General features: G+C 45.8%; 1 protein-coding gene across 1 annotated transcript in view; it reads right to left on the reverse strand.

The window, feature by feature from the left end:
• Window positions 1–964: 964 nt before the first annotated feature.
• Window positions 965–12,361, reverse strand: part of LOC138568893 (vomeronasal type-2 receptor 26-like) — a 29,594-nt gene continuing 18,197 nt past the window's right edge. The window contains exon 4 of the mRNA XM_069646674.1: window positions 965–1,872. Coding sequence (XP_069502775.1) covers window positions 965–1,872 — 908 coding nt within the window. The remainder of the gene's footprint in view (window positions 1,873–12,361) is intronic.

Here is a 12,361-nt window from a genome sequence, read left to right on the forward strand (position 1 = left end):
TCCCTGCCAGACCATGGACCACTTTCACCCTGCCCTCCACTCTCTTTGAAGAACTGCCTGCAGGACCCCTCCCAACAACCACACCAGAGTACCCTTGATATATTTAATCCTGTGTAGCAGTACATTCTCCCCTAAAACAAACAACTGTCCATATATTTGAATCGTGAGGCGCCAGGGAGCATACATTACAGATCAAATCCCACAGATAAGGCACCTGGGAGAGGGGCCCAGTTCCCCCATACCCCCATAAATGCAAGGGTCAGAATGCCAGTATATCTGTCTATATTTAACAAAGGCCCCCCCATCCACATAATGGTTTATGTCCACCATTATTCTCTGTATGCCAATATTTATTGTTTAGCTTAGATTAGCTAGAAATGTAACTCTTCTTGAACTATGCTCGACCTTCACACTGCGGAAGAATGGCCGAGCACACCCACGGGTGCCCGGAGTGAAGGGGAGATACGGTCAATTAGCATCTGACCTCTCCTATAGTATCCATTATGGCATTGGCCTTCCTCCAATCCAGTGTCAGAATTGTACCCTATTTTGAAACGTCATCACTGACGATGTGTGTACTCTTAATGTTCTGCCCGGGTATTGTTTGGCAGAGCGCTCTCGGGTAGCAGAGTTCTCTGCTTGCATTTCATATCTTATATAAATTTGTTTTACTGTGTGTCCTTTATTTTGGTCTATTGTATATTACGTACATGTTGGGCAGTAACCTTCACTACACAAAACAATCATAATTAATTGCAGCGGTCCAAGTTCATGTAAGTGTTGCTCGCCACCGTGTGATCCGTCTATTTAAGCTGTCATTGAAAATGACTCTGTTTTGTATGTTGCAGCGCTGACTGTTTTAAAACAAAACAAAGAAAAGAAATCTGCAGTGAAGTAAGTGGCCGTGCCGAATGATGCTCTGTTCTAAATATGGTGCTTGAGCATGGAGTAGCTGGGTCAAACATCAGTTCTTTGCGTGTTTCCCCATTAGGTACTCTTTCGTGTTCTGCTCAGGCCTCAGGAGAATGATGTAGCATTTGGGGAAGAAGATAAAGCCCAGCAACCCAGCACCAGAGGTCAGGATGGCGAAGATCTCCACGGCCACCATGTACCTACCCTTGGTGCTCAGGTATGCTGGGATGAAGGCGATCCAGACACTGCAGAACACCAGCATGCTGAAGGTTATAAGCTGGGCCTCGTTAAAACTATCTGGTAACTTTCTCGCAATAGAAGCAACAACAAAGCTCAGAAGAGCCAAAAATCCCATGTAACCAACCACAGAATAGAACCCAATGGCAGAGCCTTCGTTGCACTGTAAGATCATCTTCCCAGTCTCTGATTTGGTGTCAATGTCTGGGAACGGGGAAGAGTGAACAAGCCACATGGTGCAGATCAACACCTGCACCAGCGTGCAGAGAAACAGCAGACAACTCGACACTCGGGTGCCCACCCACTTCCTGAACTTGCTGCCAGGCTTTGTGGCTTTAAAAGCGATGATGAGGGTGATGGTTTTTCCAAGAACAGAAGATACAGCAATGGTGAAGATGATGCTGAAGGATGTTTGTCGGAGGAGGCAGGATGCCTTTGAAGGATGTCCAATAAACAGAAGAGAGCAGAGGAAGCACAGCATGAGGGAGAGGAGGAGGGTGTAGCTGAGATCCCGGTTATTGGCTTTAACAAGAGGGGTCTTGCGGTATTTAATAAAGATTCCCAGCACACCAGCAGTGAGGATGGAGAAGAAACTTGCAATGGAAGATAAGACCAAACCCAGTGGATCTTCATAGGCCAGAAACTCTGTGATCCGTGGAATGCAGGCATCTCGTCTCTCATTGGACCACTGGTCTCGTGGGCAAGGTATGCAGTTTTCCATATCTACATAGGCAATAATACAGTTCAGTGTCACAAAAGATGATTAACATAAAGAGAAAGGTAAAGAGGAAGAGAACAAGTGCTGAATTAGAAAACATGAAGATGTTCTGTGACAGTCTTTCAAGGAAACCTCGGCCAATGTGAATAGCTTAGACTTGGAATCTAATCACTGACTTTAATTATATGGACATAGAAAGTGCCTGATTCCAGCATGCTAAGAGCCCCGAGACAGAACCATGTTACTATTATACCTGACTCAGCATGCTAACAGCCACGAGAGAGAACCATGTTACTATTATACCTGACACCAGCATGTTCAGAGGCATGAGAAAGAACCACATTACTATTATTCCAGACTCCAACATGCTAAGATCCACCAACGTTTAGCATTTGCAGAAGCCAGGCCCAAACCTTTGTGACTTAGTGAATCTAATTTCTACTATGTATGACGCTCGTTTTCATTTGTTTAACAGCTCTTCTAAATGTGCAAGAGTTGTTGATATTTGCTACGTGTGTTATGATGGTGTGCAAATCCAGTTCTGCTCGGATGCTGCATGCCCAGGGCTCGTATCATAGATATGAAAACAAAACTGGGCAGCTAGACATATGGTAAGCACCCGGGTGCTCTATATTGGACGGCTCTGTGAGTATGGTACAGTGATTATGCCCTAAATCACGAATGTAAACAGAAATAACAGGTGTCCCACACTCAAACACACTCAACTTCTGTTTTATAAATCAGTGTTATGTATCTTATATAGTCTTGAGAGAGAATGCAACGTCGCTGTTTCATACATTTGATTCAATGGTGTGATGAGTCAAGACTTTACTCTTTCTCTCAAATCACATATTTGGTGTATTTGTTCTTTGGGAAAAAGAAGACTACTTGAGAAGTTAAGATGCATAACATTACTTTATAAAAAAATAAATTGAATGCAAGACCTCATGTTTGAGTATAGGAAACCTGTTATTTAATGGCATTGATACTTTGCACCAGAGCAAAAGCAATGCTGCTCTGTATTAGTTCCAGGGGAAAAGTGCACCTTTGGTCTTGTGCAAAATTATATGAGGCATTTGTAATAGGTGGTGCTAGAATACAGGTCTCCAATCAGGTCAAACCCTTGGGGGTTGTTTTTGGTTGCAAGCTGAATTTCAACAAACATGTGTCACTCTTGAGTTCAAGATGCACTTATATGAAGCAATTGTTATGGCAGATTCAACCCTATCTGTCAGAGGGAAATAGAACCATGATAGCCACAGCCACGATAAGCACTAGACTGGACTATTGTAATGGGCTACAGACCATTCAGAATGGGGCAGTCAGAGCTGTTTTTGGCATCAGACATAGAGGTCATATCTCTGATGCCCATAGGAAGCTACACTGGCTCCCACTTTGTCAGAGGATTCATTTTAAGGCATCCTGCTTGGTTTATAAATGCCTAGCAGGTGATGCCCCAGGTTACCTTAGTTCACGGATCAAGAAATTGCCGCACAGGCGAACAATTATGGTCCAATATAGAGGATCTCCTAATTCAGCCGTGTTTTAAACTCAAGAGATTCGGAGGCCTGGGTTTTAATATCTGGGCCCCAAGGGTCTGGAATGAACTTCCCTTTTCTATTAGGCGGGAAGCTCGAGGGTGTATGGCAGGGACAGGAAGCGAGGGAGGTACCCTAAACTCCCTGTGCTTAGTCTCCTAGGATACAGGAATGCACTCTTAGGTGATTTGCTGGCAGGCTGTCCGGCAAGAACAGCCACGATGCTGGGTGACTGACAGCTAGTCTGGAATGAATGGGAGGAACCTGCATAAAAGTTGAGGCTTTTTGGCTTGGAAGGCAGAGTCGACAACTGGACAAAGGAATCCAAAGAAGAACTTGAAAAAGATGCCTGCTGCAACTCTTGGACTGTTGGTTTACCTGGTGAAGCCCTGCTGCTGTACTGAAACTCCATTTTTGTTTCGACTAGAGAAGCCCTGCAAGGACGACGAGTTGGTGGGACCAATCAACTCCAAAGTAAGCCACATGGATATCCTCTCAGAGCTGGTTGAATTTCCACTGCAGTCGCTGCTGGAACCGAATAGCCAGGGAGAGGAACACCAGATTGTGTGCATTGCTTTTAATCTGGCCAAGAGCTTTAGGAAGATCCTCCGGACTCCCAGGAAGCAGGACTGACCAAGCCTGAGCCACCTCAACATGCTGGACCCCAGATGTATCCGAGAACCACAGTGGTGCTATTAGTGAGCAACTAAAACCGCAAGGTGCTGCTGATCTGAAGTTTGCCCATTTCTGCCGCCAACCTTCAAACCATAGTGCAGGAGTCCCCATACGTCCTCCCTCTTGTCCCCAAAAGTGAGGCTCAGGAACAACATGATCTGTAGACCTACACAGCAACAGAAGCCAGCTGGAACCAATTTCTTCAGACCTATGGTACTGTAAAACTAAGAGGACTTGCCTCTTGTTTGCATAGCCTTGCTAAATCTCATTTGAGGCTTGTCTTGGTTGCTTTTGCAGTGTTGCTTGCAGCTTTGCCCCTCACAAGCTTCCCAGCTTGTGGCCCTATAGTGATTTCATTTTCTACAAAAACTTCTCAAACATTATGCAAGACTTTTTACTTACCTTCAAGAAGTGCTTCAGCTCCCCTAGACTTTGCTCAATGGACATTGGCTGTCCTGGGTCCCTGAAAGACTCTTCTAACCTCTGACATTGTGTGTTAACTGTCCCTCAACAAACATCACACATTCCATAACTTGTGTAGCTGGGAAAGGGTTAATTTACTGTGCATTGCGGGTTTCAAAAGTACTTACCTGCTTAAGAATGTTTGTTAACCATTGTTTTATTCCCAAAACCCTTTTCCTTTTGACACCAAACTCAGTAATGCTCTAAATGTACCATTGATATATTAATATCCACAGTGTCGTAGTTATTTAAGTCACCTCTTTGTGTGTAGGAAGTGTCTGTGTGCCATCCCAAATGGGTATCTACTGATATACTGAAACTGAGAGTCTATTTCTGAAGTATATTTTTAAAAGTGTTACATATTTGCTCCCTTCTAAGGAAGGCTTATTTAACTGACTGTTAAATTAATAAATCATTCTTTAATCAAGAAACCTTGAGAGTAAGTGTTTATTTGGATACATGTCACTGTGAATCTCTATGTTGCAAACCTACAGCTCACAGTGACCCCTCTTGAGATAAGCCTGGCTGCTCAGTCCCTCTACCAACTTGTGTAGTACATGCTTATACCAAAGGCTGGGTTAACTATTGCCAAGAGGACAAGGCTGGGGCAGTCTTCCACAGGGTACTGCATTTAATCTTGCCTAGCAGACGGAGGAGGAATCTAGACCCCTTCTTTTTGCCTTCCTGTTGCCCTACCCTAGCGTACTCTTCTTGCTGGTATGTCTGTCCTTTGTGTTTGTTTGTTTGTGATTGCCCTGAGGCCTATGGACGTGTTGACGCTATAAAAAAACTCTCTAGAATAGAATAGAATATATTAAAGAATATAGTTACTGCACTTGTGCCCCAGTGCTTACAATGTGCAAAATTGCACTAATACCAGAGCAAAGCTTCTGTAACACGATTCACGGGAGAAATGCTTAGAACGTCTGCAGCAAAGGCTGTAGTTTTCTGTGTCTATACGTATTCGAGCATGCCACTAAATTACACCTTTATCTCACTCTCCCATTATGACATATACCAAACATTGTAATCTTAGGAGCAAACCAAATCACATACACTACATTTTATGTTTTTAAGATTGGAAAGTCATTGTTATCTGTGAAGATTACTTAGACATTTTTGTTCCCTAAAAGAATGAGAAAAAATGCAAAAGAAATGTTTGCCATGACTTCAATATTTTGTGGACCTCACCCCCATAGTTACTTGATGGGTGCATGTATAGGATGGGTGGGGGTATAGGATGCGTGAGGTAGAGGATGGGTGGGGGTATAGGATGCATGAGGTAGAGGATGGGCGGGGGTATAGGATGTGTGGGGGTAGAGGATGGATGGGGTAGAGGATGGGTGGGGGTAGATGATGAATGGGGTAGAGGATGGGTGGGGTAGAGGATGAGTGAGGTAGAGGATGGGCGGGGGTATAGGATGCGTGAGGTAGAGGATGGGCGGGGGTATAGGATGTGTGGGGGTAGAGGATGGATGGGGTAGAGGATGGGTGGGGGTAGATGATGAATGGGGTAGAGGATGGGTGGGGTAGAGGATGAGTGAGGTAGAGGATGGGCGGGGGTATAGGATGCGTGAGGTAGAGGATGGGCGGGGGTATAGGATGTGTGGGGGTAGAGGATGGATGGGGTAGAGGATGGGTGGGGGTAGATGATGAATGGGGTAGAGGATGGGTGGGGTAGAGGATGAATGGGGTAGAGGATGGGTAGAGGATGGGTGGGGGTATAGGATGTGTGGGGTAGAGGATGGGCGGGGGTATAGGATGTGTGGGGTAGAGTATGGGTGGGGTAGAGGATGGGTAGAGGATGGGTGGTGTATAGGATGTGTGGGGTAGAGGATGGGCTGGGGTAGATGATGAATGGGGTAGAGGATGGGTGGGGTAGAGGATGAATGGGGTAGAGGATGGGTAGAGGATGGGTGGGGGTATAGGATGTGTGGGGTAGAGGATGGGTGGGGGTATAGGATGTGTGGGGTAGAGGATGGGCTGGGGTATAGGATGGGTTATGGGTTTAGTTTCATCCCAATCTCGCCATTTGCATCCTGTACCACTCAATGCTCCCTGTTATCTTATTCTGCTTGGGCTCCGTTCTCCATTGCTGGATACTCGTGGCTAGGGTGAGTGCTTCGTGCAGTGGAGGCACAGGGCTCCTACTTGGTTTTTGCTATCAGTGGTATAGCACCGCAGTGCTTGTTGTTGGGCTTCCACCCTCATTTACTTAATTTAATTTAAATTGTATTCATTATTGCACTCCTCGGTGCTCCAGCGCCTGGTTTCCTGGCCCAGCTTCCCTGTTTGTTCCCCCTCCTCCCTCTCTCCCACCCACCGCCTATCAATGGAGAATGGGCCTGTGTCCGTCTGTTGTCTTGTTCCCCACGGGCTCCGTTCTCCATTGCTGGATCCTCGTGTTTGGGGTGAGTTCTTCGTGCTTTGGAGGCACAGGGCTCCTACTTAATAGTTTTTTGCTATCAGCATTTTAACGCTGCAGCACTTTTAGTTGGGATTCCACCCTCATTTACTTAATTTAATTTAAATTGTATTCATTGTTGCTCTCCTCAGTGCCTTAACTGTTTGTTCCCTCTCATCCCTCTCTCCCTCGCTCCCTGATCCCCTTCTACGCACCACCTCCCATTGGAGAACCGGGCCCGTTTTTCAGGGTGACTTCCAGGCAGCCCCTACCTGGCAGCCCCTTGGCAAAGGACCCAGAGGCTAAGGACAGCTACAGTGTGGCAGCTCCAGATGGTGTCTGCTGGTGTCTGCTGGGAAAGCAAGAAGCCTGCAGCCCTCAACCTGATGCGACAAATCAGGTAAATTGAATCTGGGTGTTTTCCTGCTGTGGTTAAAAACTAGGCCTTTTCTCCCCTTTTTTAGAAAAGTTGAATTTACATTGTGGTAACTGTGGTATTGTTAATTATGTCCCATTAAGATCTTTCCCACTCTCTAGGTCCGACACCTCACAAGAGATGCTGTTGTACTGTTGTAACTTGTTTCTCCTCCTGTGCCTTCCCCTTGGTTGTGACCCCGACACCCCCCCTCCCTGCGCCTTCTGTGTTTGCGGTGTTAGGCAGTATTGCATGGAGTACCCTCTGGGACCACTACACACAAATAGGACTACAGGTGTAAGCAAAACCAACCTTTGGTATAAGTCTGTACCACACAGTTTTTGGTAGCGAGCTGAGCAGCCAGGCTTATCTCAAGAGTGAATATGAGCAGTACAAGTAGTTACACAAAGGACGTTCAATGACAGTGGTTCAAGTAAACACTTATACTCAAGGTTTCTTGGTAAAACACTTATTAATGCATTACACAATCATTTAGAAAACATTTCACCAGCAGAAGGAAACTTAATAGTATATACCCATACACTTAAATACAAAACTATACACGTTTGAGACAGTTTGAGCTCCCATGAAATAGGAGCAAAACGGCAGATCAGTTACTTAGCAGTGAGCAAAAAGGACAAAAGTAAGTAGAATAGATCACATATACTTTCTAGGCAGTGCAAATAGTTTCAGTTCACCAGAAGAGTTCAATTCAAGTCAATAGGCCAGGCCAAAGTCAATGGGCTAGTGTTATGGATAGGAAAGAGCAGTTCTGGTATCAAATGGTAAAGTCTTTGCGAAAGTTCTTAGACGTAGATTAGCCAAAAAGGAATCATATGTCGGGTCACAAGCTGATTAGGCCTATAAATTGGGAAAGTTTCACAAACTTTCACAGCGAGAGTGGCATTCTCTCAATCGGGTTGGCACAGTACCTTTTGTATGAAGAAACAAATGCTGCTGAAGTCGTGGTTCCTGGCAGGTCCTGCAGATCTCGCTGCTCTTGAGCCTCAGTCGTGGGGACAAGAGGGAGAACGTCGAGGGACAACTGCACTGCACGGTATCGTTGAAGAAAGCAAACAAGATGGAGTTACTTCAGTTCCAGTAGCTGTAGATCCAAGAACACAAACTGGTGTCCCTCTCCATGGTTAATCCTAACCAGCCTTGAGAATGGTACACCGGTGTCTTACGAGTTGATTGGTCCCACCAACTCAAAGGAAGAAGCCGTCCTTGAAGGAGCTTCTTTGTCGAATGGAGTGTGGCAATTTGAACCTGTAGCAGGGCTTCACCGGGCAAACCAGCGTTCCAGGAGTTGTAGCAGCCGTCCTCTTCCAGCTCGTCTTCGGTTTTTTCGTTCTAGTGGTCGACTCTGCCTTCCAGTCCTGGAGACTTGCCTTTTAAACAGTTTTCTCCCTTGCATTCCAGCCTAGCTGTCACTCACCCAGCAGGGTGGCTGTCCCTGCGGGACAGACAGCCAGTCAATCACGCCAGGGTGCATTTGGGTCTCCTAGAAGACTAAGAACTAAGCACCTCCCTCACTTCCTGCCCACCCCAGACACTCAGACGCCAGAGGCGGTCTTCAGTCGTGAAGCCCACCAAAGGCACACAAACAAAGGGACCAAACCTGGTTTGACGTGCAGAGACAAACACTAGAAGGACCTTTCCAAAAAGAAACAGCAAAAAAAGAAGACTGGGACCTGTTTAAACAAAGGGGCTTAAGGCGCCATCTTGAAAAACATGGCTCCTATGATTATTACCTACTGGTGTTCAGGGTCGGGAAAAATCAGGGTAGCTCATTGTGAAACCACTGCCACCAGCCTTTTCAATAGGAAAGTAGGGCTGAACACTGCAATGTCATCCAAGTATGCCATGCAGAAGTCCTCCATCCCAATCAGACATTGATTAACCATCCCTTGGAATGTTGCAGGTGCAGTCTTTAGTCCAAAGGGCATTACCTTAAACTGGTAGAGGCCTGCTGGGGTTAAGAATGCAGTTTTCTCCTTGGCATGGTCTGTCAGGGCTATTTGCCAATAGCCTGAGGTTAGGTCAAATGTACTGAGGTAGTTGGCTGAACCAAGTTTGTCCACCAGATCATCTGTCCTAGGTAAAGGATGGGCATCAGTCTTTGTGACTGCAGTTAGAGCTCTATAGTCCACGCAGAATCTCAACAGCTTTGATTCTGCCTTTGGCACTAGCACAACTGGACTAGACCATGGACTGGTAGAGGGTTCTAGTACCCCGAGATAAGTATCTTGTTGACCTCTTCCTTTATGTGGGTTCTGACATTATCTGACATCCTGTAACCTCTGCTTTTAACAGGTAAACAGTCACCAGTGAGAATATCATGCTGTCCCCCCCCCAAGGGGTCAAGCCTGGTGATAGTGAAAACAGGGAGGCAAGAGGATTTAACAGAAACTTGCACTCCTCCTGTTGTTCCAGTGTCAGATCAGAAGAGAGATTAACTCCTTCTATTTTCTCATCCAAAGGGTGTACCCTGAGGAGATCAGGTAGAGGTTCACTCTCTTCCTCCTCTTAAGCTGAAGCTAGAAGCAAAGCTCCCACTTCTGGTCTTGTGACATAAGCATTTAGATGATTGGTGTGAAAGACCCTGGGGGCCTCCTTAGGATTGCCTAAGTGCACCAGATAGTTGACCTCTCCAAGTTTTCCCACAACCTTAAAGGGTCCTATCTATTTGTCCTGTAAGGCCCTCTGCCTTGTAGGCACCATAACTAAAACGTGCTGGTCTTGGGTAAACTCAACCATGTTGGCCTTCTGGTCATGCCAATACTTCACCAGAGCCTGACCGGCTTTTAAGTTATCTGATGCTTCTGTCATCATGTGTGCCATTCTCCTTCGGAAACCTATCATTACACAGATGGTTCTTGCCGGTAAAACACTGGCACCGCCTTGGCGGAAAGGGGAATTACTGCCCCATTCCAAGGTTGGCGGGGCGGTAATTCCCCCTTCCACCATTGCCCTTCCCCATTTCCATCTTTGTCCCATAGGGCTCAATGGGAATGGGGAAGGTGCTAATTATGGTACCGCAAATTGCGGTACCGTAATTAGCTCCCTAGGTCCCTTTGCGGGTTGGTTTTTAACGCCTGCAAAAAGCAGGCGTTAAATCCCCCAACCTGCAAAGAGACCTCGTAGTAAGGAGGTAAGGATTTAACGATACCGGTATTTTAACATGTCATGCAGTGGCACCCACACATCCCTTGCACGCAGGGTTGCCTACAATTTCGGCACATTTAAAAGTGCATCTTGCTTGGAAACGTGGGATGCACTTTTAAGTTGGCAGAAATGCCACCTGATTTGCTCAAGGAGGTGGAAAAGGACATCTGAATGGGTGTGCATATAATATGTGCCCATTCCGGTGTCCATTGTGCATTGGGCTGCTCTTTTTTGGGCGCAAGTAAAGAGATGTTTTATCACATTTCATTTCTTGCGTAGAAAAAAGTTTTGAGAACCCGGTACCCAGAGTAAATTTTTTTTAAACAGTAGTTTTTGCAGATTTATTTTGATTTTTTTTAAAAAAAGATGTTGTTTTTGCGCAAAATTGATGTTTTCGTTGCATTTTGCGCAAAACTGACATTTTTGCGGCACTTAGCAGGATCACAAAATCGCTATAAGCTGGAGGGTCTGACTGATGGTCATGGAGACAACCAACAGATTCAGTGTGGAGAGTAAGCTGGGAGATGGAGATTGGGCGATAGTTTGCCGGGGACGACGTAGAATCGGCAGATGGCTTCTTGAGGAGGAAAAGGAAGTGCTTAAGGGGAGAGGCAAACGTTCCAGTGGCAAAAGAGTGATTACAGAAATTGGCCAAGGCTGGAGCTAGAGTGTCAATATGGTCCTTGACGGTTCTAGAGGAGCAGCGGAGCACCTTTTTGAATGACACTTTTATAGATCGGACTTGTCTAGAAACCTTGTCAGGTGTTGTCTGAGAGAAAGGCGAGAAAGGAGGAGCAGAGGTAGAGATGTCCAAAGGGGGCCGAGAGAGGGGGAGGGAGACGTAGAGGAGATAGAGGAGAGGATGTTCTGAGGTTTAGCGGAGAAGTGAGAGGCCAGAGCCATACAAAAGGGCCTGGGAGGGAACAGGAGTGGTAGAGACCGCAAAAGGATTGATCAGTTCCTTGCAGATTTAAAAGAGTTTGGCCGTGTTGTTAGAGGCAGCACAGACTCGGACTTGAATGTGTTCGCTCTTCTTGATGAGTGTTATTGATTCGACTTGAATTTTGGTGCAACCAGTCTAGGTATATGTCTAAATGCGGCCTGGCATGCTTTACTGTAATGTTATTACATGTCTACACTGGTCTACATTGTGCAGCCAGTTGGACATGTTTTAAATGTGGCGTGGCATTTTTAATTATAAAGCATTAATGTTCCTGTGCTCTGTTGGTGACTTGCATGTATTGGATTGGTGTTACCTTACAAAACAATTGCAAACACTCTACTGTATATTGCATTGAAACAAATATTTATATATTTCATATCTATCATTCTCCAAGTACAGTGTGCGGCATACCCCTTCAGCAGCATGTATGTGCGTATTGTGCAAGCTTGATAATTTAGGCCAGTCCAGAGTGAGCATTGCTCGCAGAGGGGTCCCTATATTTTGGGTAAGATCAGCACAAAATGCCGGCACCCACCTGTTGTTTTCTCATGTGTAAATGTGAGGAAAACGTAGGTAAGATGCATAGGACTTTTTTTTAAGATCGATTTCAGTATGCTTAAAAATACATGCCCGAACGACCGGGACAATACAATTTTGAGCAAACTTCCAAGCGAGGAAGGGGCTGGCCCCATCAGGCCATGTTGCTGTAGGTGATCATGTAACTAGGGCTCATTTATAGGCAACATGGCCCCTTCCTCGCTTTGAAGCTAAGCAGGGCCCGTCCCTGTTACTGCTTGGGCGTAATCCTGGATGCCTATCGGGTCATTGACCATGGGCAGTGATTGTTCACCCGCAACGTCACTGAGCTGTAAAAATATCTATTTTTTTT

This window comes from Ambystoma mexicanum, chromosome 2q (genome assembly GCF_040938575.1).
Source record: "Ambystoma mexicanum isolate Mex_15411 chromosome 2q, UKY_AmexF1_1, whole genome shotgun sequence".
NCBI classification, from domain to species: Eukaryota; Metazoa; Chordata; class Amphibia; order Caudata; family Ambystomatidae; genus Ambystoma; species Ambystoma mexicanum.